The sequence below is a fragment of the Melospiza georgiana genome, chromosome 8 (assembly GCF_028018845.1).
Source record: "Melospiza georgiana isolate bMelGeo1 chromosome 8, bMelGeo1.pri, whole genome shotgun sequence".
Classification (NCBI taxonomy): domain Eukaryota; kingdom Metazoa; phylum Chordata; class Aves; order Passeriformes; family Passerellidae; genus Melospiza; species Melospiza georgiana.
In genome coordinates this window covers 738,267-761,446 of record NC_080437.1, presented here as the reverse complement: position 1 = coordinate 761,446, position 23,180 = coordinate 738,267, and the positions used below count along the sequence as shown (strand labels likewise).

Below are 23,180 nucleotides of genomic sequence, written 5' to 3'. Positions count from 1 at the left end.
TTGCAAAAATTTTTCACAGAGGCCACAGGGAAGCAGGAGAGAGATTCTTCGCCAGCAGTGGTACAATTTGAAGGAGAGATAATTTAGGTTGGATATCAGGAGGAAACGTTTATTACTGGGAGGGGGTTGAGGCACTGGCACACGCTGGCACAGGGAGGGTTGTGGATGCACGATCATGGAGCTGTTCAAAGCCAGGCGGGAGACAGTGGGAAGTGCATGGTATTGGATCGGAAAAGGTGCATTCCAACCCCTTAACTCTGTGTCTCCATGTTGGTGCGTGCCTCAATCAGGCGCTGCCAGCCTGGCTGGTCTGTGGGGGGAACTCCCGCCTTTGGGACTCCCACTGCCTCAGGGCAGCAGAGGTGAAAATCGCCTTGAAGCCTTTATTTCTTCCCGGCGAGACACCGCTGTTGGCAGTGGCGGGGGCCGCAGGGGGCTTGGGGAGGCGCAGCTCCGACCGCCGAACACAAACTCGCGGCCGCCATTTTCCGTTCCCTCAGCGGCCCCGGCCCCTCACGCCCCCCGGTCCCGCCACTGCGCGTGCGCGGGGGGCGGGGCAGCGCGGGCGCGTGCGCGCCCCGCCCCTATATAAGGGCGGGCGCGGGCGGTGCCGGGGGCGCCGCATTGCAGACGAGCGCGGAGGGGGAAGCGATGGCGCGGCCGCTGATCCTCGGGCTGCTCAGCCTCCTCGGGCTCCTGGCCGCGGGTAAGCGCTGCCCTCCGCCTGCCGAGCCCCTTCCCCATCCAGCTGAGCCTCGGTGGGCTCGGGGAGGGCGCCCAGCGTGCTCGGGACGAGGGGCGAAGGCCGGTCCTCAGGCTGTTTATAAGGGAGCCGCGATGAGGAAGCGTGAGGGCAGTGCGGGTTTCTAGGGCGCCTTCGGGGTGGCTGTGATGGAAAAACTGTGTTTGGAGGGGGCAGAGTCGCCCAAAATTAGCCCCAGGGCAGGGAGAGGGGGGAGTCCCCGTGAGGATCCGGCCGTTCCCGCTGCTGGTGGGGAAATAAATGCTTTCCCCATGGAAGCGCTCTGGTTGTGCCCCCTCGTCCCACAGAGCCCAGGCTGCTGGGGACATCGGGAGGGATTTTGTTGTCTCCCTGCCAGCAGCGCTGTTTATCTCCGCCGCTTCGGGGATAGATGGCTGCTAATCCTCTTGCGGATGGCGGGAGGCTGCCTTGGCTGTGCTGTTTCTGCGTTGGGATCTCCTGCTCCCCATGGAAAATTCCGCTGGTGTTGCTGCTCGCCGTCTCGTTACCTGTTGTTGCTGAGGGTGAAAGTGACGGGGGATGGATTATGGTCTCCCTTTAGCTGTAGGATTCGAGGTTACAACATTGCAGAAGCTTGACAGAAATGATTCATAGTCTGGGGAGCAATAATACGCCTTTAGGCTGTGGGATGCACTAGCTAGAAAGCCCAAAATGTAAGGATTTATGCAGTGATGTCCACTTTTACTTGCAGAATTTTCTTCTAAATTAGACCATTTAATATTAAAGCTTATTTGCTCACGAGCTTAACCTGCACCATTTCAAAAGTAAAAAAAAAAAAGAAGCCCAACTGGCTGTTTAAAGGCCGTAGGAGTAACCAGCTGGCACAGTACAGTAAATAATCCTGTAAAATTTTTCATGATTGTACATGAGTTTTGTCCTTTATTGTAGTTGTAATGTTATAAAATCGTAGGATGGCCTGGTTTGCAAGGGACCTTAAAGGTCATTTAGTTCCAACCCTCTGCCTAGGACAAGGGACACTTTCCCCTAGATATACTGATAATATTTAATATGCTGATATGTGGACAGTTTAATGGGTTACCTCAGAATTTTCAGGCAGGAAGCAAGAGAGCAATTCTCAGCTTTCCCTCTGTGTGTTCATGTGCTTTCACAGTGTCCTCCGAGTCTGCCCCGCGCTGAATTAGCTGCCATCACCTGCCACTCCTTCTGGGACTGCTTCCAGGTGGCTGAAACCATTGCAGTTTCTTGGGCTCTGAAAGTGAAAAGGCTTCACCTTGAAGTACCCACCAGCTTTCCCATTAGTGTGCGCAGGGAAATTGTAATGAGAAACCAGTTCAGCAGTGAGGGTTGGCTTGGCCTACCTGCCAAAGGCATGTCATGCAGCTGAGGGCAGCAGCAGACCAGTCAGGCCTGTTTGTCCTCAGAAGCCACTGTTTTTACACAAATAAACAGCTGTCTTTTCTCACCAGGGCTCTGGGCGCCCATTGCCTCACCTGCCGTGCAGATTTCCCCGAAGATTTTGCTGCAAACACCGTTCTGTCTGCCCAGCTGGCTGATCAGCTGTGCAAACATCCAGCCACCCATGTCAGATCCTAATGGAGTTGCTTGGCTGCCTGGCGGGCCGTGAGGGTTTTTGGTTGACCTACTTACAGGGCCTCTGTGCATCTTCCCTTGAAGGGAGGCATTAAAGCAGGGTGTACAGGTCCTGGCATCTCCGGACTACTGATGTGCACTCTGATTGTTTCTTGTCTTTGAGGCCAGGCAGGGTGTGCTCTTAAAGCAGGACTCAGTTTCTCTTTGAGCATTTCCTCCCCTACCCTTTTTGCTAAATTAAAAGTTAAGCTGGGAGTGGAAAGTAAAAACTTGGAGGATATGATTTTTTTCCACGTCCCTCCTCCCCTAAAATAGTAGACTTAAAACCTTGTAAGGAAGGCAGATCCAAGTTAATGTGTAATTCCTCTAGGAAACGCTGGTCAGATTGTATGGGGGGGCAGGAAATTTGTGAGCTGAATTAGCCTGGCTTGAAATTTTCTTGAGGATATGGATGAAGCAGGTAACTGGGCTGCTCTGTAGTTTGCAGGCTTGTTCTGCTGTGAATGTGGTTTCTAACAAAAAAAAAAAAAAAAAAAAAAAAAAAAAAAGCAGCCCAGTGGTGCAGATTTTAAATTAGGAGAAGAGGGGAAGGTGTCTTGTGCCCACTGCGGGAAGGACACTGAGGTGCTGGGGCACATCCAGAGAAGGGAATGAAGCTGAGGAGGGGTCTGGAGGGTCAGTCCAGGTTGGGAATCAGGAGAAATTCCTTCTCAGAAAGGGCTGCCCCGGGAAGGGTCTGGAGGGTCAGTCCAGGTTGGGAATCAGGAGAAATTCCTTCTCAGAAAGGGCTGCCCAGGGAAGGGTCTGGAGGGTCAGTCCAGGTTGGGAATCAGGAGAAATTCCTTCTCAGAAAGGGCTGCCCCGGAGGTGTTCAGGAAATGTCAGCTCTGGTCTGGATGGCAGCGTGGCGATTGGTCACAGCTTGGGCTCGGTGATCTTGGAGGTGTTTTCCTGACCCAAATGCTGCTGTGATAATACACAAATAAAGCCAGTGTTTTCCTGGAGGAGTAGCTGGCTCCGAGGCACGGTCAGGCTGTCGCCCTGATAGCGCAGCGGTCATGTGCCCTGTGCAAACCTGCCCTTGCACAATCCGTGCCCCGCCTGCTTGCCGGGCAGGTATAAATAGAAAGGGCTGTTGGCTGTGTCTGGGGAGCCGAGCCAGCCCCGGGCAGCCTTTCTGCAGCCCCCAGCACCGAGGGGATGGAGGGAGGAGCTGGGGAGATGGGGCTTGTCAGCAGCGCTGGATGTGTCACCTGATGGCAGCTGAGCTATTTCAGGGAAGGCTTTTCTGCTGTAAAATGCAGGCACATCTTGGTTCTGTATCTGTTCCTGGGGTTTGTTCCAGTATCTCCTGTTCATCTCATTCTTCAAAGCAGCTTGGGGCCTTAGAACTCTGACATGAAAAGAGACTTTGTTTTTTCTTTCTTTGTTTTTCCTGATTGCTTTTTTTTTAATGGAGCAGCTTTTAAATGCGATTTGTTTGCTGCTGCTAAAGTGTCAGAGTTCCTGTTGCAGTTAAAAAGGCTACATTGAAGTGCGTGTGTGTATTTCAGGGCACTGCTTCTCTGTGTTTGGTCATGAGGCAATGTTTGGTTTCAGATGCCTGACAGCAGATTTTCCCAGTCTTTGTGCCGTGGATATATTTGTCTAGTGGAAAAGGAATGATAAATACAGGATTGCTGCAGAGACTCCCATGAAATCTGTGTCCTGCATCCCCCCCCCCAAAAAAAAACACCCTCAGAACAAACCCAGAAAGAATGGAGATGGACCACAAGTATGCCCCAAACATTTTAGAGTATTTTTACAGGCATCTGCTGCAGGGAAAAATGCTGCTCATAACTTTTTGGGAATTATCTTAGCATAGTGTATGGGGCCACTTACTCCTGATGACTACCAGGTGCCCTGGAACATCCACTTATGTCCAGAATCTTCTGGTTCTGCTGCAGGAAAATCTCAAGCAGCACCTGGCCAACTTGGAAATTACTCTTTTGCAGCCTTTGCAGTTACCTGGGACAATTTTCTGGGCCAGTAGAGGTGCTTTTACTGTCCCAGCTCATCCAGTTCTCTGCTCTCTTTAATTTCATTGTGATTGCTTGTACCCACACACACTGCTTCTCTTCTAGGGAAGAGTACACCTAGGAACACCTGAGGCAGAGGCGGTGTGCCAAAATGAGAATTGAGTTCCCAGCTTTGAGGAAGAGCCTGCTTGTGGTGTTAGCTCCAAGCTCTTTTATTGCCCTTTGTGCTAGTTAGAAATGTTTCAAGTTTAGTTTTCCCTCAGTAGGTATTGGACAGGATATTTGTAACTGGAATGCTGGTAACAGCATTCTTCCACTTTTTCTTCAAATTGCCTGTAATCCCTCAAATGTTATGGTCACTTTACTGCCTCAGAGGCCCTTCAAGAGTCACTGGTGTGTGATGTGGTTACAACTTTTGAAGTTTTTCTCATTAACTGACCACAGAAGCTGTGGAATATTGAGCCTTTCAGATAACTTCAGGTTGGGGTCACTCCTCCTTCACTTCTTGGCACTTTGTAAACTTTGGTGAAGAGAAGTTGATCCCTCTTGACTTCTTTAGCTTGAACACACTTTGTTTCTGCTAGTGGCAAAGGACATGAGGAAAAGTCAGTAACTGGCAGAGCAAGATGGCACAGGCTGATGCCTTTGCTTGCTCTGTGGTGTCTCTGGGAGATAATGAATTTTTAATGCTTTTTAGCATTGAAAGTAGGACAGCCTGGGAATGACAGCCTTCCTGATGAATAGGTTAGTACCTACTGGACACACAAAAAGCAAGAGAGTTGACAGCAAACTAAATGATCTTCACATTTGACTTCAATCCATTGAGTTGAACAGCAGCTGAGCACTTTCCTTGGGTTTCTTTTTTTTTTTTTTTCCAAATTACAGGTTAATTTGTCTGTAACCAAGGGTTTTTCTAGCAGTTGGGTTTGGAGGAGGCTGGAGTGTTCAGGTTGAATTTCTTTGTGTTCTGGGTGGTTCTTCCTTTGGCTCTTTAGGGAGTCTGGTCTGGCCCCTCAGAATCCCTTTTCCTTATATAAGGTGTTAAATTTTAAGTGTCATTTGTAGCTTCAGTGCAGCCTTGGAGGGGATTTCTTAAGGTGTTTTTCTGAGAATCTGGGGGACAAAATCCAGACTGGCTCTCTGTGGAAGGAGAGTGAGACACAAGTGCCTGAGGGAAGGGGAGGTGTTTTCCAAGACAGGTAATTGCCTGGCAGTTTTCCTGTGGCTGTCCTTGCAGAATGGTAATCCAGCCATTACACGCTTCCTTCCTTTTAGCTTCCTGTTTCCTGGGTGAAGAGCTGGGCTGTGCTTGCACACACAGGGCTCTGTAAGCCAAGTGGAAAAGGTGATATTTTCTGAGGGAGCCATCCCCTCTGCTTCCCCAATTTGTGTCTGCGTGTTACAGCAAACTTGGTAAAGCAAAGACTCTTTTTTCTTCTGTTGAAGGAGCCACATCTGAAGTGCTTCAGGCAGGGAGAAACCAGTGAGGAGGACGAGTAAAGGAACACATTGGCCTTCACAGATAAACTTGTTTGGTGCTCTAAAAACAGTGAACTTGTTCCTCAAGAACTTGAGGAAATAGGGTGAGCATGATATGTGATTGTTGAGAGCTGATCTACAGAGAAAGGAGAAATCCATTAAAAATGGATGACTTTAGGTAAAGAACAATATATGAAATAGAGAGATGCCAAAGATAACAATGCAGGTAATTCCCTTGGGTTTATCTTTATTTGTTTACTCTGGGGATGTGAAATACCCTGTTAAGGTGTTTCTCTTTTTGTAGCAAAGGCTGTTTGGAGAGGAGAGTTAAAACTATTTATTCTGAGACAGCACAAGGTCTTAACACACTTCACTGGCATGTTTACTTTTGTTGTAATATAAGTTAATGTACGAGGGAAAATTCTTTTTATAGTGTAATAGGAGAGCAAGCTAAAACAGTAGAGATTTTCCAGTTATTCTTTTCCGAACCTGCAGGATCTGAATAAATCCAGAGTTTTTTAGCTTTCTGTTTTTCCCAGGATATTCAGAAAGGGAAGGTGGATACTGTTGCAATGGAGGTGTATCCTTTCATATTAGATACGATACTTCAAACAAATTTCCCAGAGTACAGAACAAACTTGTAAGAATTTAACTACGTTTGAAGTCACTGTGGGAGGTGTCAGAAAGGAAGCCACGATGAGTGTGTGTTATCTTTGTTCTGTAGCTGCTCTGAAATGTGCCAGCCATGTGCGGCCTTAACAAACAAAACTGCTTACTCACTGCCTGACTGGAAAGATCTGTGCTGAAAACATTAAAATTTAGAGTTGTCTTGACACACGGCCAGCGAAGCTGATAGCTGAAAATAATTCTGAAACATGGTATTTTTGTCAATCACTTAATAGTGATCTATTGTTGAGGCTGTGAGGAAGAAGGAGCAGGGCGTTGTGCTGAAGCTGGTTCAGATCTGAAAAGTCATGCAGTGACAGGATCTCAAAATAATCAAACAAACCCTGAAAGCTCACTAAGAGCCTGATCAAGCAAGGCAAGTTACAGCGTGAATGCCTCCATTTGCCTTTAAAACACTCTCCTAAATCAGGAGTTGGAGAGACTGCTTGGAAGGACTGTTCTGGGAGTTGTATAGCTCAGTTTTGTAGTTTACAGTGTGCTTCAATGGAGGAGGAGTAATTGTCTTTTGATAAAGGCATAGGTTAAAAGTTGGGAATCCTTGATTCCACTGTTTAAACTCCAGCTCTTGACTGACTTCATTCAGAGCCTGACTCTGCCTTCCAGAGCCTTCCCACCACTGTTCAGTGCCAGGATCTGAAAGGGAAGAATAACTTTCCCTCAACCAAGTGTATTCTTGTTTATTGTCACCCTGCCAGAGCTGACAGCTCTTTGGCTGGCCACTCTGGCTTTGAAAATTAACTATTCTTAGGGCTTGCAGATCAATAATGCTGGAGTTTGGAATAGGCTGTAAATATTTTGCTAACCATACATTATTGGGGGCTTTGAAGCCTTACTGCTGCACTCTCCCTGCTCAAGGATAATATGCAATGAAGCTTTTTACTGGGAGAGACGGTGACAGGCTTCAAGCTCTTGTGTGACAAAAATCAGGCGTGCAAAGCACGTTTTTCTTAAAATAAATGGGTCATTCCTCTGAAGCCCAGTGCAAACAGGCTTTATAAATCAACAGCTGAGCAGGCTGCAGAGTGCCACCTATAAAGCAGTGTTTATCTGGCTGTTTGGTGAGTGATGCCCGTGTACCTTGTAGATGCACTGGTGATTCAGCTTGAAATCGATCCTCTAATGGCCCACAGCAAGGCATGAGAAATGGGAAAGTGATTGTTCATCTGCTGTAACATCGCCACAAGCTTCATAGGAATGGAACGCCTGAACTCCTGCCTCGTGGCTGACAGAGCAATTTTACAGGGTTTTGTGAAGTGCAAACAGCATTGATGTAGAGGCAACACCTGTCCAGCTAATAGGTGTGAGCAGGTTGGGTTTATGTTTTGTTTTATTTTGTGTTTTTTTTTTTTGTTTCTGTGAAGTTTGGCAGCAGTGCCTTGTAGGCTTGGACTAGTGTGGTGGATTTCTTTGGAGGCTGCCTCCTGTAGGATTTTAGGAGTCATCTCTTGATTGGTTACTGCAATGTGGGGCATTGTCTCCTGAGCAAACTTACTGACACATAGGATGGATTTAGACACTGGGAGAAGTTGTAAAGTGCAAACAGGTCCAGACAGCACAATTAAAAAAATTGAAAGCTTGGGAAGTCAGTGGAAACATGCATTTGATTCACTCGTCCTACTGATTGCTCACAGTGCAGATACTTTACATTTCTTCACCAACACTGTCCTGAGAAGATATTCTGGATCTTACTTGAAAGCTCTGTAGTTTGCATGGCAGTCCCACATGGGATGGAACGTCCAAAAAAGGACTGGTACATTTTTCACCCCCACAGATTTTTCTGTATGCAGTTGAAGACCTAACCAAGAGAGAAAAAAGGAAGTCTAAATAGATTTAGTGGGTTTCAAAAGTATGCTAGAACATTCCTTAAGAACATTCTTCAAGCTTTCTGTTTATGGTCAGTGTTTTGGTCTGTACCTGCTCTTCAGTCTTGCATGCAGTGTGTGCATTGTTGTGGCTCCTAATCTCGAATCTGTCCTCCCTCTCTCGCTGGCTGTGTGAGAACAGGATGCTTCATGTGGGAGGAGGAATGCAGGCAGCAATCACAGGCTGGCTCGGAGCTGAAGTGCCAGTAGGGCAGGAGAGCAGGGAGCTTGCAGCTTTGGGAATCAGCTGTCTGTAGGGTAATTTCCGTAATGAGCAGCTTTTCTGATTTAATTAATCTGGTGGTTCTTGTGTGCTAAGCAAAGTGAGGTTTTGTGTGACCGTGTTCACAGGGGTCTGAGGATGAGGGAAGAGACGAGGATCTGACTCCGTGTTTCAGAAGGCTTGATTTATTATTTGATGATATATATTATATTGAAACTATACTAAAAGAATAGAAGAAAGGATTTCATCAGAAGGCTAGCTAAGAATAGAATCAGAAAGAATGATAACAGAGGTTTGTGTCTCGGACAGAGAGCCCAAGCCAGCTGACTGTGATTGGCCATTAATTAGAAACAACCACATGACACCATTCCCAGAAGCACCTGTTGCATTCCACAGCAGCAGATAATCAATGTGTACATTTTGTTCCTGAGGCCTCCCAGCTTCTCAGGAGGAAAAATCCTAAGGAAAGGATTTTTCATAAAAGATGTCTGTGACATAGCTGTATGTAGGGTAAATTTCTGTAATGAGCAGCTTTGGTGTTTCAAATCATCTGGTAGTTCTTGTGTGCTAAGCAAAGTGAGGTTTGGTATTTTGGGATTTTAATATTTTTTTACAAAGGTGGATGATGGGGGAGCAGACTCCTGAGGTGCTGAGGCTCGGGAAGTTCAACCTTTACACCTTTTCCAGTTTGTTTTTTTCTCTGATTCTGTAACCTGGTTTTGGGACAGGCCAGAAGTTTCTGGATTGCAGTGAATAAAGAGGTGGTTACTGAGGCCCCTGGGAAGGCTGACTGAGTTTGCTCTCTCCGGCAGCCGTGGCCAGCCCTGTGCTGTGGCAGAAGGAGTGTGCCAAGGGGCCCGAGGTGTGGTGCCAGAGCATTCGCACGGCGTCGCAGTGCGGGGCGCTCAAACACTGCCAGCAGAACGTCTGGAGCAAGCCTGCCGTGGTAAGTGCCGGCCTCCGAGAGCCCCCAGCCCCACCTGGGCTCAGGGAGGCTTCCCCAGTCTCTGATGGGAGCTAAGTGCTGCATCAGGCTCTGCTGAGCTTGCTGCGCCTTAATTTGGGTGCTGGATGGAGGTTGCTTTTCACTGCTCTGCCTTGCACAACTTGTCTGCTGACTTCTCCCGTGACCTGTTGCACAACCACCCAGCAATGTATGGAATGGAGCTAGTGGATTTCACTTGTTCCTCTGCATTATTACTGACTCCTCATTCAGAGGAGTCTTTTCTGAACTTGAGCAATTATTATGAAAAGGCTGTGTGTTTGTTTTGGTCTTTCTCAAAGGTTAAAATTCCCTGAAAGGTGCACCATATGCTAAATTATGGAAGGCATGACAGAAAATAATAGTGCAAATGTTACATTTAGTAACACCCCTTGATGCCCCATACATATTCTTTAACTTTTGCAAGTTTAAAGAAAGGCTTGGAAATACCAACCAGGCACAGTGGAAAGCAGCTGCCTGAGCTTGCAGATGACTGAAATGCAGCTTTGGAATATGCAGCAGGCTTCCCAGGCAAGGCACTCAGTGCAGTGGTGCTGGGGAGTACAAGGTTCTCAGGAGCAGTTCAAGCCTGTATCTTGTAATGCATGGCCCTGCTGTCTCCAAGGTGTCCCTAAAATGACATTTCATTCACTGCAGCACACTCTACTAGATTGTTACTGAGGCAGCAGCTACATGACCTCTATGGAGATGGGAGAATTACTTGAACTGAGTACATTTTTCCAATAGATAATGGATTTGATTAATGTGGCCCCTTCATCTTCCCGTTGAGTGGAATGTCCATCTGCAGATCGCTGTCTGCTAAGTTCTTACATTGCCACCTATCATGCAGTGCATACACACATCATTTTCTCATTACCTTACTAGATGCAGCTGTAGTTTGGGTATTGTTTCACAGTTTCCTAGGGGAGAAAAAGGTGTTTTACTTACAGATGCATTCAGTCCACATTGGCTATATCTGTGCAGAGATACTTCAGTTTCAGGAAAAGCAGGGGAAGGGAGGAATGTCAGAGTACAGCTGCAATGGTTGAAGCAGCCTGAAATGTTCTGAGATTTCTAGCAAGTGTGAACTCTGAAGGAAAAGGTAAAAGGTAAAGGTGTCTTGGGGCAATCAACTTTGTATTTCAAGGGACTGGGAGGAGGTGAAATGAACAAGTGCTAGCATGCCAGCTTTCATCCAGCATTGGTTTACTGACGAAACTGTAGCTGGACATGCCTGAAATAGCCTCACTCTGTTTAAAAATACCTCTCCCCACCCTGGCCTCACCTTTCTTCCTTAATTCCAGATGCAATGTTTGCTGTTTGTGCTGTTGTTCACACTCTGCTCTTAGAGGCACTCAATTCTTTCTCCAAGTAACTCTCTGCCTCTCTCTCCAGAGCAGTATTCCCTGTGACTTGTGTAAGGAGCTTGTGACAGTTGCTGGCAAAATCATAAAGGATAATGGCACTGAGGTAAGCAAAGCTCCTTTTCTCCTCATCCCAAAACACTGTTTGGTTTCAAGGTCTCGTGGTGAGGGGGTGGAAGAATAATCTGTGGTGTTTTCCTAGCATAAGCAGCAGATGTTGAAAGGGACTGGAGTGCATGTGGAAGGGCTTTTAAACAGCCTCTGCTGGTTTAGAAATTAGCAAATTCTAGAGCCTCCCATGCCTTAACACATCCCTGATTGACCGTAGATACTTAATAAAGCTGTTCTTGTACCAGTGGGGCACCAATATTAGAAGGTGGGGTACTGCAGTCTCCAGCAGTGGGTGGTTACAACAGCTGCCCTTTGTTTTGGTTTGTGGGCACTGCTTCCCTTTTTCTTTTGTCAGACTGTGGGTACTTTGTATAAGCAAGTCACTGTCCCATGAGCCCAGAAGTTCACTTTCTCCTCTTAATGGTAAATGTTCTGTTGTGGCAGGGCTGGGCTGTGCGGGCCACACGAGCAGTGTGACATGTTTGTGCTGTGGCAGGGTCCCATCGAAGCTCCAGAACTGGGGAAAATGTGTCTCTGTAGTGTAGAACTCATTCTAGTTCTGCTTGTTGCCACCTGGATCTACCTGGGTCTGAGGAGCTTGTTTCAGGCTTTGTATTGTGCATTCTGGGAATGGAAGGAGCATTTGAGAGAGAGATATAATCCATCTCTGCTCACCTCATCTTTGATAGGATGAGATCCGCTCCTACCTGGAAAAGACCTGCGAGTTTCTTCCTGACCCAGGCCTCGTCTCTGAGTGCAAAGAAATTGTGGATTCCTACCTACCAGTAATCATGGATATGCTCAAGGAGGAGCTTGTAAGTAGATAACAATTTTCAGCTGTTGGTCTTAAAAGTTGTGCTCCCCTTGATGCCAGAATTTCTCTTCTGCCTCGGATTGTGCATATGAATCCTTTGTGGATCACTGGCACTGTTAGTTTGAAGACTCCTTCCTTGCTATGAAACAATTTCCCTGTCTTACCATGTTTCAGCTGAATGGCTCTCTACTCTGAACTTTAAAAGTGACATCAGTTTGGAGCTTTGTGTGTGTATCTTGTCTCCCCCAGGACAAACCCGAGGTCGTGTGCAGTGCCCTTGCTCTGTGCCACTCCCTGCAGAAGCACCTTGCCTCAATGAAGCTCCAGAAGCAGCTGCAGACCAACAAGATCCCAGAGCTGGATTTCTCTGAGCTGGCATCCCCGTTCATGGCTAACGTGCCTCTTCTCCTCTACCCTCAGGAGGAGAAGCCCAAGCAGAAGCCTAAGGTAAGCCTAGGACTGAGGGCTGTTCTAGTGTGGACCATTTGTATAATCTTGGATTAAGTTCTGCAGTCTGCAGAGGCAAGTCTTGTGCTGTGCTGTTGCCATCCAGGACTGTGATAATCAAGCAGATTTTGCTGGAAACAAAATTTCTTCTGAGAGAAAGCTTGGGTTCAAAGGTTCACAGGAAGAACAGCTCTTCCCATATGGTGAGCAACCTGCTAGCTGTGCCCCTCAGGGGATGCATTTGTCTCTGAATGTAAGGGTGACAGACTGGATTGGAAAAGAACAAATAGGTGACAAAGGGGAATAGATGTGGCAATGAACTTGGTGCACAGGCTGAGTGTTGACAGCAAGCCAGGGTGTGGGAGTTGAGCAGTGAGTGGGCTGAGAGCAAGCTGCTGTGGGTGGAGCAGGTAAGATCAATGCCAGATTTAGAAACTTCCCCTCTGTGGTCTGTAACAAAACCAAAAGATTTGAAGATTGGGTATCTTAACTATTATCTTGGCTTTGGAGCCAAGTAGGTACCTAATCTCCATCTAGTGGCTGCTGCACACACAGCAGTGGCTTGTCTGTCTCCCTACTAGCTGAGGCTTCAAAGTGTTCTCCAGAGTATTTATTAAGGTTTGTACATAGCTCAGAATGGTTTGTGAAACTTGGTAGTAACAGGAGCTTCTGAAACATGTCATGTGAAGTTGTGTCAGCTTGAGTTTCCTTTCTCTCTTTGTCCAGGCCAGTGGGGATGTGTGCCAGGATTGCATTCAGCTGGTCACTGATGTTCAGGAGGCTGTGAAGACAAACTCCTCTTTTGTGAAATCCTTGGTTGCTCATGCCAAGGAGGAGTGTGACCGTTTGGGACCTGGCATGTCTGATATGGTAAACTGTCCCTTTTGACTGGAAAATTCTGGTCCTGCAAGCAAACATAAAACAGTTTGTTCAGTGCCTTAATCCCCCGATCATATTCTCTATTTAGTATCACAGAGGAGATTCTGCAGCATGTGTTAACGCAGTGTAACAATACCGCCACTGAAATTGTAAACTTTGTGGTCAGGAAAGTTAGGTGGGGTGTGTGGGACTGGGGAGCAGGAGAAGGACTCCAGATTGCTTCTAGCCTTTTCCACAAACATAGTCTGGGTGGGTAATGGGGTTGTATCAATAGGGGCTGGGCCTTTTTGTCCTGGGAGGAAGAGAAAAGGTTAAGCAGCTACCTGTGCAGCAGTTTTGTAACCTGAAATACCATCTTGTATTTGGGCCAAGCTCTAAAAGACCTGTTGTTATGCAGTAGAGCAGGTAAATTAATACCTTGAGATGTATTAGAAAATTCTAGATGGACTCTACAGCACAAGCGGTTTGGTAGTCATGAGGCTTTCTCTTCCCACTTTCTGCAGTGCAAGAGCTACATCTCTGAGTATTCTGACCTGGCCATCCAGATGATGATGCACATGGTAAGATCAGCAGAGTGCAGTATTTGCTCTCAGTTCATTTTTCTGGCTTGTGTAGCTAACTTCCTTGGAAACAGGAAACGTGCAGTGCAGTAAAACTTTGGGGAGGGCCCTTGCTCTCTAAGTCTTGGTGTTAATGCTTTGAACTTTGTGTTTTTTCGATAGCAATTTCAGTTTCAGGATGCTTTCTTTAGCACATTTCCTTCCATTTTATAATCACTTTTGCAGTGCAAAAGGCACTCTAATCCTTTGAAATATGAAGATACATTACACATGTTCCTTTATATTCTTTAATCTCAGTCCTGTGCTTACACCATTTTCCCCCTCCCCCAAATACTGTGTTAAGGACATAAGAGTTGGCTTTGTCACAGTATTGCAAAATTAGTTTCATTAATTAATAACCTCTTTGTCCAGAGAGCTGAGGGACTTCAAAAAACATGGCTAAGCCTTTCCTGAGTGCAGCCTGTGGATGCCACAGGTGACAGAACAAGCTACAGGTGAATACCTGGCTGACTTGAATCTGAATTGGGCAACATAGTGGCCTTTCCTTGTTTCCAGTTGCCACAGGCTCTTAGAAGCTCATCCTATTCTTAAACATTTGAGGGGGAAGTCAATGTTTGCTCCAACAGCACTTAGTTTCTCATTCTCAGCATTGCAATGCAGTGTGTTGTTAATGGCTGAAATTGGGATATGACCACACCTTGTGTGCATCTGAGTGTTGGCCAGACTCTCTGGAGGTAGTCTTGCCCAGGATGCCTTCATAACTGCAGATGAATAATGCTGGTTAGCACTGTGCAATTAAATGCGAGTTGCTGGAGCTGAGGATCTTTGGGGTGGGGACTGTGTCATATTCCATTGTCTTTGTGCAAAGAATATATGCAGTTCCAAGTGCTTGATGTGTTTTTTTCTCTTAACTGTTATCTTCAATTTCTCCTTTCTTCCTCTGTCTCCAATCTCCCCTGCCAACAGAAGGATCAGGTAGGTGAGCAACTTGCCTGTGGTGATAGCCTGCTTGTAGTTCACCCTTTGCTCTTAAAGGCCTTGTAGTTCACTTCTGGCTCTCTTAGCTGTACACTTGGTGTGACTGTGCTCAGTGCTGGCAGATACAAGGGATATTTATGTGATTAAAACAGAGACTAAAGGCTTCCTCCAGTGCATCACTCCTACTTCAGCTCCAGATACCACTTTGTGCTACCAAGATCTCAACTTGACTATGCTTTGGTCAGTAGAGCAGAAAATATCCTCCCTCCTACACAAGAAGGATAGATGTGGAACAAGCATGCCAGTGGCTCCTGGCAGCTGCTGGTTTAAACTCTGGGCTCCAAAGGGCTTGAGCAAAGCTGTCCCCAGCTCTTTCCTTGGTTAACCTTTAAATCTAGGACAATGGTATAGATGTTTGAAGTATACAAACTGAAAAGGTGAAAGCTTCCTAGAGCAATTTGGGCTTTTAATTGAAGCTGTCCCGTGGGACCTTGTGTCTGTCACCCCTCTGTGAGGGAACCTGTGTGTATGTGGGTGTTGCTGTAACATTAATACCTGGAACTGCTTTTTACAGTGCATGAACCAAAGGGCTTGACTTAAAGGTGCTGCCTGGTCTGAAGCAGCACAGTGACTCTGAGGTGCTGCTTCTGCCTGTGCATGAGATTGTGGCATGATGTGTTAATATTAACTCTGGGATAAGCCTCTGCTGTAGGAAGCTTGGAGCAGGGTGAGATGTGATCTTCTAACTACCTGGAGGACCAAGGGTGTCTTTTTCTAGCTTTAGGTGAGAAGATGCAAGATCTGTGTCTCACTCTGTACAGCCTATCTCATTTTGGGTGTCCTCCTCAGAGCAGTTTGCCTCATGTCTGGCATTTCTTTGTGCATTTAGTAATGTATGTTCCAAAAAAGAAATGCATGAAGAGAGTATTTCTTTGAGAAAGGAAACCTTTTTACAGACTTGGTTCCTGTTTGCTGTTTTCTCTTACTGTGAGAACACTGCAAGTTCAATTGTTGCAGTACAAATGGTTGGCCTTGGGTTTTAACAAGCTCAACTTTTGTTTCTTGTAGGCTGTGTTCAGTAATGAGAGAAATTGTTTCTGTTTGCAGAACATGATGTTTCTGGCAGCTTTAAAGAAGGTAGCTTGTGGATGAGGAAAGAGGTTCTTCTAGGCATTTCTCTCAGCTTCTGGGTGAACTCTGAAGTCAGGATAATTGGCCTTTCCTGTGATTACTTGAAGCTGGGGAGCAGCTTTGTGGATGCAGCTCTGATGTGATGCTGCTGGTGGCTTGTTCTGGTGTTGGTAGCTCTTAAGTCAACTCCTTTTGAAGGGCTTGCAAAGTGTGGGCTCATGGTTTTTTTTTTTTTTAAATGGGGTTTTTAACCTCTTCCTCTTTAACAGGAACTGCTAAATTCCATCCAGTAGCTGTCCTGCCTATAACCTTACCAAATGCTTTGGCAATACTTGAAGTAGAAGTAGTCATGAAACTTTGTGTTGGAGCCTATCAAAATTTTGCTCTCTGTGCCTGCTCACAGGCTCTGTAGAAAGGGCAGAGACTTCTAGTCTTTAAAAATTGCTTCCACATCTCTTTCCAGCAACCCAAGGACATTTGTGCCATGGTTGGGTTCTGTCCTTCTGTGAAGTCTGTTCCCCTTCAGCCTCTGGTGCCCGCTCAGGTGGTTCATGAGGTGAAAATGGAAATTGTGGAGGTAAGATGGGCTTTTTGTACTGTGCTTTCCTTTCCTTTTTGCTTTAGTGTGACAAACCAGGTGAAAAAGATGAGCTTTCATGCACAGAATAGTCTAAGTTTCCCTGCATATAAATTCCTGGCCTTTTCTTGTTTCTGATGCTGATTTGTGAAGTAGGAAAGCTGATTGATTTGTTTGAACAGCAGAGCCTGCACTGAACCAGAGCAACAAGGTAATGCTTTAGGACTGAAAGGAGAACTCTTGTTCCAGCAGTTCTGAATGACACCTTAAATGTAAATTTTCAGTTTGAGTTTTGCTCTTTGTTTGGAGTAATGCTGTGATCCCTTTTAAAGATGGGGCAGCACTCTGCATGTGCAGGTGAGGGATCAGAGTCAGAATGCTGAAGCTCTGAGTTTGAAGAAGCACCTTGGCTTCTCCAAGGGGTATTTTTGCAAACAGGAGGGTGCTCTCAATTCTAGGAAGTGTTGTCCTCCATTAATGTATTTTAAAAACCACTATATATTTCCCTTGACTTCTGTCTCTGTGGGATTGTTTATTGCTTTGTGTCTGCGGAGTTCAACTCTTTGTACAGCCTGGGGCTGTAGTCTTAAAATTAGTCATAAAAAATGCCTGTTCATTCAGACAGGCTTTTTACTGAGTCCTTTGAGGCTGGTTTTGGGTTCTGTGTGACCTTTTGAATACAGCCCAAAGTGAGCAGCTAGGTAAATGCTGTTAGGAGTTGTCCCTGTCAAATGTGGTGCAGTGCTGATTTATTGTGTGTGTATTTCTTCTTCTGTGTTCTCAGAAGGCCACAGTTCAAGAGAAGGAGAAGACTTTTTCCTTGTGTGAAATCTGTGAGACGATGGTGAAGGAAGTGACTGGCCTCTTGGAGAGCAACAAGACAGAGGTGTGTGAGGGGTGGGCATTGTACCCTTCCAGCTTTGGCTGGGACAGGGCTGCACTGAAGGGGGAAGGAAAATCACTTCTATTGCCTGTTTTCACTACAGCAACATTTCTGTGCTGGGTGGGACACAAGAGGTGTGCTTGTAAACTGAGTCAGACCTCTGTCCCTCGTTTTGTCCCCCTGGCCTGTGCCTCAGGAGGAGATTGTGCATGAGATGGAGGTGGTGTGCCGCCTGTTCCCGGGCAGTGTCAAGGACCAGTGCAAGGACTTCATCGAGGTCTATGGCCAGGCTGTGATTGACATGCTCTTGGAGGCAACAAATCCTGAAGCTGTGTGTGCCATGCTGAAATGCTGTGCAGCCAGCAAGCTCCCCCAGCAGCCAGGTGGGTGAGGAGGGGTCTGTGGTGTTCAAAATGAGCTGCTTCACCTGTGATGAGATCTCTTTTGAGGACACTGCTGATACTGCCTCCTTCTTTCTCTTTACCCAAGCACTGATGTTTGCTTTGGTTTTTTATTTCCCTTCTCAGTTGTGGTGAAACCTGCAGGTGGCTTCTGTGATATCTGCAAGATGGTGGTGGCTTATGCAGACAAAGAGCTAGAGAAGAATGCCACGACAGCTGAAATTGAAGCTTTGCTGGAAAAAGTCTGTCACTTCCTGCCAGAGTCTGTCAGTGAGCAGGTAAGGCGTTTGTGCCATGGTCTTGGTGTATACATTGGTCCTAACACTGACAGTTAAGCTCAACCTCATTTTCTGAGTGTTTCATCTGACATTTTGTCTATATGCTAATTTTAGGTCCGTCTCTCAAGTGTCTCTGCTTCTGCTATAAATGTCCAGGTACTCCTCACAGAGGTCTCTGTGTTTGGCCAAATGCCTTGTCTCTGGCTGGAGACAAACTGTCCACAGGTGCAGCTGGAACTGGCTTGTGTCCAGCAACCTGATCCTTCTCAGGTTTTTCCCTGTACTAATTAGCATCAACGCACAGCAGCTTCTCCTGTCCAGTAGAGCAAACAAAAAAAGGGAGCAAAGGCTTGATCTGGGGCAGTTGAATGACCTTGCTGTGTGGCAGCCTGCCTTCCAGTCAGGGCAGGGCAGATGGAGATGAGCAGAAGGATGAAACACAGAATCCTGGGATGCTTTGGGTTGGAAAGGACCTTAAATCTGTCTAATTCCACCCCCTTGCCATAGGCAGGGACATCTTGCAGAGTGTTTGGGAAAACTAGAGAGCACTTCTCTTGCTGGTTTTTGTAACAGCATTCTCTGCTGAAGGCTGGGAGGAGTTTGGGGTGCAGGGGATTAGCTTTGCTCAGTTCCCATCCTTGGAGTTGGCAGGCCCTTGAATAGATGCCTGCTTTAAGGCTCTGAATTGACTGCCTGGATTGTTGCACTAATTTGCAGTCAGGAAAGGTTTGCCTGGAAATCCTCTGAGAACAGTGGCTGGGAACACTTGAAGGTTTTTTTTTTTTTTCTCAACACTGATCCTGCTCAGGGGATTAATGAAGTAATTGAAGGTAGGCTGGTGTAATTCCAGTGGGACACCTGTTACACCACTGATATCAAGATTTACCTGAAAATCTTATTAGGTGGCTGCTGAGTGTCAGCAAGTGGCAACTGCTTGTGAGTTTACTGGGGATAGAGTAGAGGCTTAAAGCAGCTGTGGAACAGCTCTTCCTGCTGTGAGGCTGTTTAATAGCTGTGGTTGGTTTATTAATTGGTGCTGTTTGTCTCTGCTGAGAGCAGCAGCATCTTCCCCAGCTCTGGAGCCAGCTCTCCACTAGAGGGAGAGAGGCTGTTCTGGCAGCCTGTGCTCCTGCTGCAGCCTTGTCTGAGGGAATAACTCGAGTCCCAGTGCCTGGGAGTCCTTGCTGCTGTCCTGCTCAGGGAGTTTGTCTCCAGCTGGTTCTGTGTGCTTCCCTCTTGAGACAGGCGTGATCTCCACGATCAGAGATGAAGCTTTGCAGTCAAAGCTTCCTCTGCTTGGTTCTTTTCCCAGAGCCTGTCCTGTTTGGTTCTTTTCCTTGTGACCCTTTATCTCCTCACAGTGTGTCTGCAGGCAGGTATGAGCTGGCAGAAACAATGCTGTAGTTGTGTGATTAGTGCCTGACTCCTGTGCAGAGCTCAGGCCTCTGCTTTACCCTTGTGGAGTGTGGTGTTGGGGTGGCACACAGGCCTGCCTGCTGCAGCCCACACATTCCTCTGCTTTCAGGGGCTCCACAGGAGAATCTCTCACCCTGTGTTTTGTTACAGTGTGTGCAGTTTGTGGAGCAGTATGAACCCGTGGTTGTGCAACTCTTGGCAGAGGTGATGGATCCCACTTTTGTTTGCACTGTGAGTATTGAGTTTGGTTTTATTGAGGGCAGGCTCTGATACAGTCCTGGGTGCCTTTCAGTGCCCAGCAAGCTGAAACTCTGCTGGAATCAAAATCAGCACGCTGAATGCTTGGAGCAGGCCCCTTGTGCAAGGGCTGGGGCTGCCTGAATGGCCAGCTGTGTGACTGCCAGCCCAGCAGCAGAAAGGCAGCAGGACAGACTGCCAGGAGTTATCCACTGCTGGGGTTCAGTGACAGGCTGGGATGTGCCCTCCAAGTGACATTTCCTGAGAAAGGTCCCCCTCCAGAAGATCTGTTTTTCCAAACTTGATACGAAGGAGTTCCGTAACTGAGCCCTGCCCTGGCTCACGTTGCCTGGCTGCTGGTTCAGCTGCAGGTGTGAGCTCAGTGGGAGCTGCTGCAGCTGCCTCAGGGCAGCTTCCACACTCCCTCAGGTGCAAGCTCAGCCATGAGGCTGGACTGGACATCTCGTGGTGCACTTGGGAAGGTGCTGACTGTGCTGCTGCTCTTTTCCCAGAAACTTGGAGTGTGTGAGTCAGCTAAAGAGCCTCTCCTGGGGAATGATGCCTGTGTCTGGGGTCCAGGCTACTGGTGTAAGAACATGGACACTGCTGCTCAGTGCAATGTAAGTAAAGCTGCCTTGTGCCTCCAGCTTCCTTCTGAGCCAGTTTTGGCTTCTACTCTACTTCAAAGTGGATGAACTCCAGTTCAAAAGGGTACTAGTTTGATTAGAGGGTGTTTCATAGCTCTTAGCTTTCTCAAAGCTGACTTTATTCTCCTTTTTGTGTCCCACACCTGTCTGCCAGTATTTCAGAATCTATAGTAAGGTACAGTGTCAGCTTTATATTTAGTCAGTGTTCCTGCAGCCAGCAGACCATGTCACAATCTCTCAGCAGGCTCTAAAAGTTGGCTTCCAGTGTTGCTTTTTGTGCCAGGCCTTAATGGCTAAGGGTCATCAGCCTTCTTTCCTAAAGCTCCTTCCTGGCTGCTGAGGCTCAGGATGTTATTTATTCTAGTCCTCTTTGAAATCCCTTACTTTAAGAAAAACAGATTTGCTCCCAAGATCTTGGCTCAGGATGAGGTGTTGAACTGCTCGTTTGCAAACTGGCTTTTTTCCACTAATATCAGCTATTTCTCCCCCTTTAGGCTGTTGATCACTGCAAACGTCATGTGTGGAACTAAAAGAAGAATTTCCAGTTCTGAAAGTTTGCCATGGCTCTTAGGAAATGTGGGCCGAGGTTGGCAGAGAGCTGTATCTCACCTGTCCCTCCTCTCTGCCTCATTAACAATTTGACCTTCAAGTTCCTTTGTTGTAACTCTTCTGTAGCAGTGCTGCTGTTGAAGGATCAGATTTTCATTGTTGACTTAACAAAGATACTTCTGATTGTACAGTTTAACCCATTATGCTCCTAAAAATAGTCAGTGTGTTGTAGATTTTTTTTTTTTTTAATTGGTAGGCTGAAGTGTTTATGTGCTGGGAAGAATGACAGAGATTGTGAAATGAGACAAGGCTCTTATCTTTTAATTTTTTAAAAAAAGAGCAAGATAGCAGCTAAACTTTCAAATGTCTTTCTGTAGGCAGCATTGGGAAGGTTTTACGTGCTTTGCATTTTTAACATCTGGCTGGAATGTTTATTTTCTGTGTATGGGAACTCTAAGGGATAATGTTGAATCTGGGAATCCTTTTGGCTGGAATTTTCAAAGCTCTGCAGATGCAGAGGAGTGGGCTTTGTGTGCCCTGCTACCTTTCCAAGTCACTGGTAATTAAAAAGATGCATTTGAATGATCAGCCTTTTGCATTTGAGTGACCACGCTTGTGGCTCGTGGCGTTGTTCTAGCTAAGGAAAGCCCTCCCCCAGCCTTTGATCACATCCTTCTGATTTCCTTGGGCTGCTCAGCCCCAGCACGGGTGTTCTGCTGCCAAGCCCAGTCCCGTGGGATGTCAGTTTCCTGAAGCATGCTGGTGTACCTGAGGCATGACTCCCTTTTTCCTTATCCTGGTTGCTCAATCCTGCTTGGTCTTGGAGCTTCCCACAGGCAGCCAGCTGGGTGCTGAGGAGGTAGCATGAGCTGGCACTGGCAGATGGAGGAGGATCAAGCCAGCAGGAGCTGGGAGCATGTCAGAGGGAGCTCAGCACCGAGGGTGGAATCTGTGGAAAAACGGGTTTCATTGTAACCTGTTTGTTCCCTGCTCTGCTTTTCCTCTCACACCATATTTCAGTCATCTAAAGCTTGAGAGGTGCTGTGAGGCCTGGGGGCACCTCCCACTGCTGCCCACCCACTGTCCCTGACGCCCTGCTGAGTAACTGCAGGTATGGATTGTTACCCAGAGCTCCCATTCCTGCTGTGAAATGCAGCAAGCACAGATGGCAGGTGCTAGGAGCACTAGAGGAGACATTTAAAGCTCTGCTGGCACACTTGACAGCCTGCCTTTCACACCTCTCTGAAATTCCGCTGAAATGGCCTAAAATCCCCAAAAAAAGCCTTCAAGGCAGGCTTGCTACCCTGGGAGCATGGCAGGCTTTGGGGTGAGGATCCTGCTTGTGCTGCTTGGGGCAGACCTTGCATTGGGTGTGCATTTCTGATCAGGTAAATCCCCAGAGCAGGGGCACTGAGGTAGCTCTGAGCAGACCTTTGGGAAGGAGCAGCTGGGCAGATGTGGAGCTTTGAAAATTCCAGCCCTGTTCAGAAAGATTCTGGTAACTCCTGCTGTTCCTGTGGTGTGTGGGGCGTGCAGGAGCTCCAGTAACAATGCTGTAGCAGCAAGTAGAGTATTTGTCATTGGAAAACCACTGGACTGCAGGTCTTTAGTTGATCTGTGTGCATAGTAGAAGCCTGGGCAGTGCTGGCAGATGGCAACAGAGGTTGTTCTCCCCTGTCTCCTGAACGCTGAAGCACTCATGGCTTTATAGAAGAGGAAAAAAAGAGGAAAATTTCCCCTAAAGACATTAAATACCTACAGCTTTCTGTCCTGGCAGGCTTGTGCAGTGGTTTGGTGGTGTATCCCAGATGGAGCAGATGGCAGATGGGCTCTGTCCCTCGGGCAGTGCTGCCCTGGAGGGACAGGCTGTGTGACACCAGGGCACGGAGTGTGGCATTTGGTGTTTTAACCTGGATGGTGTGGGTCTTTCCTGGGGGAGGTGGGGCTGCACTGACAGCCTGGCAGGGGCGTGGGAAGGTTTTATTTTCCTGGGGTTTTAGTAGGATTCATGCTGGGCAAGGTGAGCCAGGGGAAGTCCTGTGCTGCTGCTGCTGCTAGGAGTCCCTTTAGTTTTCTCCCTTCCTGTGGACTGTGGCACCCGACCTGCTTGAGTCATGCTGGGGGGACACTGTGCAGTTGCTTTCTAAAGAACATGGTCTTGATTTTTTTTTCTTTTTTTTGGTCTTTTTTTTGGTTTTTTTGCACAAAAGCTTCCTTAATGAACAATAAAAACTTCTGTAAACCGATAAGTTGCCGTGTTTCATTTTTCTCCGTGGCAGAGTTTCTTGTTGAGGTTCCCCTTGGCTGCAGGGCCAGGAGAAGGCCCATCCCAAGGAATCTGGG

The 23,180-nt window shown here is 47.1% G+C and overlaps 1 protein-coding gene across 1 annotated transcript; it reads left to right on the top strand.

The window, feature by feature from the left end:
• The first annotated feature begins 175 nt into the window (after window positions 1–175).
• LOC131086294 (prosaposin-like) lies at window positions 176–23,083 on the top strand. Its single transcript, XM_058029241.1, is given in 17 exon segments — window positions 176–205; window positions 291–515; window positions 518–572; window positions 575–706; window positions 9,396–9,529; window positions 10,961–11,035; window positions 11,730–11,855; window positions 12,104–12,301; window positions 13,028–13,171; window positions 13,684–13,740; window positions 16,313–16,426; window positions 17,211–17,312; window positions 17,506–17,692; window positions 17,837–17,988; window positions 19,555–19,635; window positions 20,154–20,261; window positions 20,783–23,083. Coding segments are annotated over 17 exon segments (1,956 nt in total). The 3' UTR covers window positions 20,819–23,083.
• Window positions 23,084–23,180: the final 97 nt, after the last annotated feature.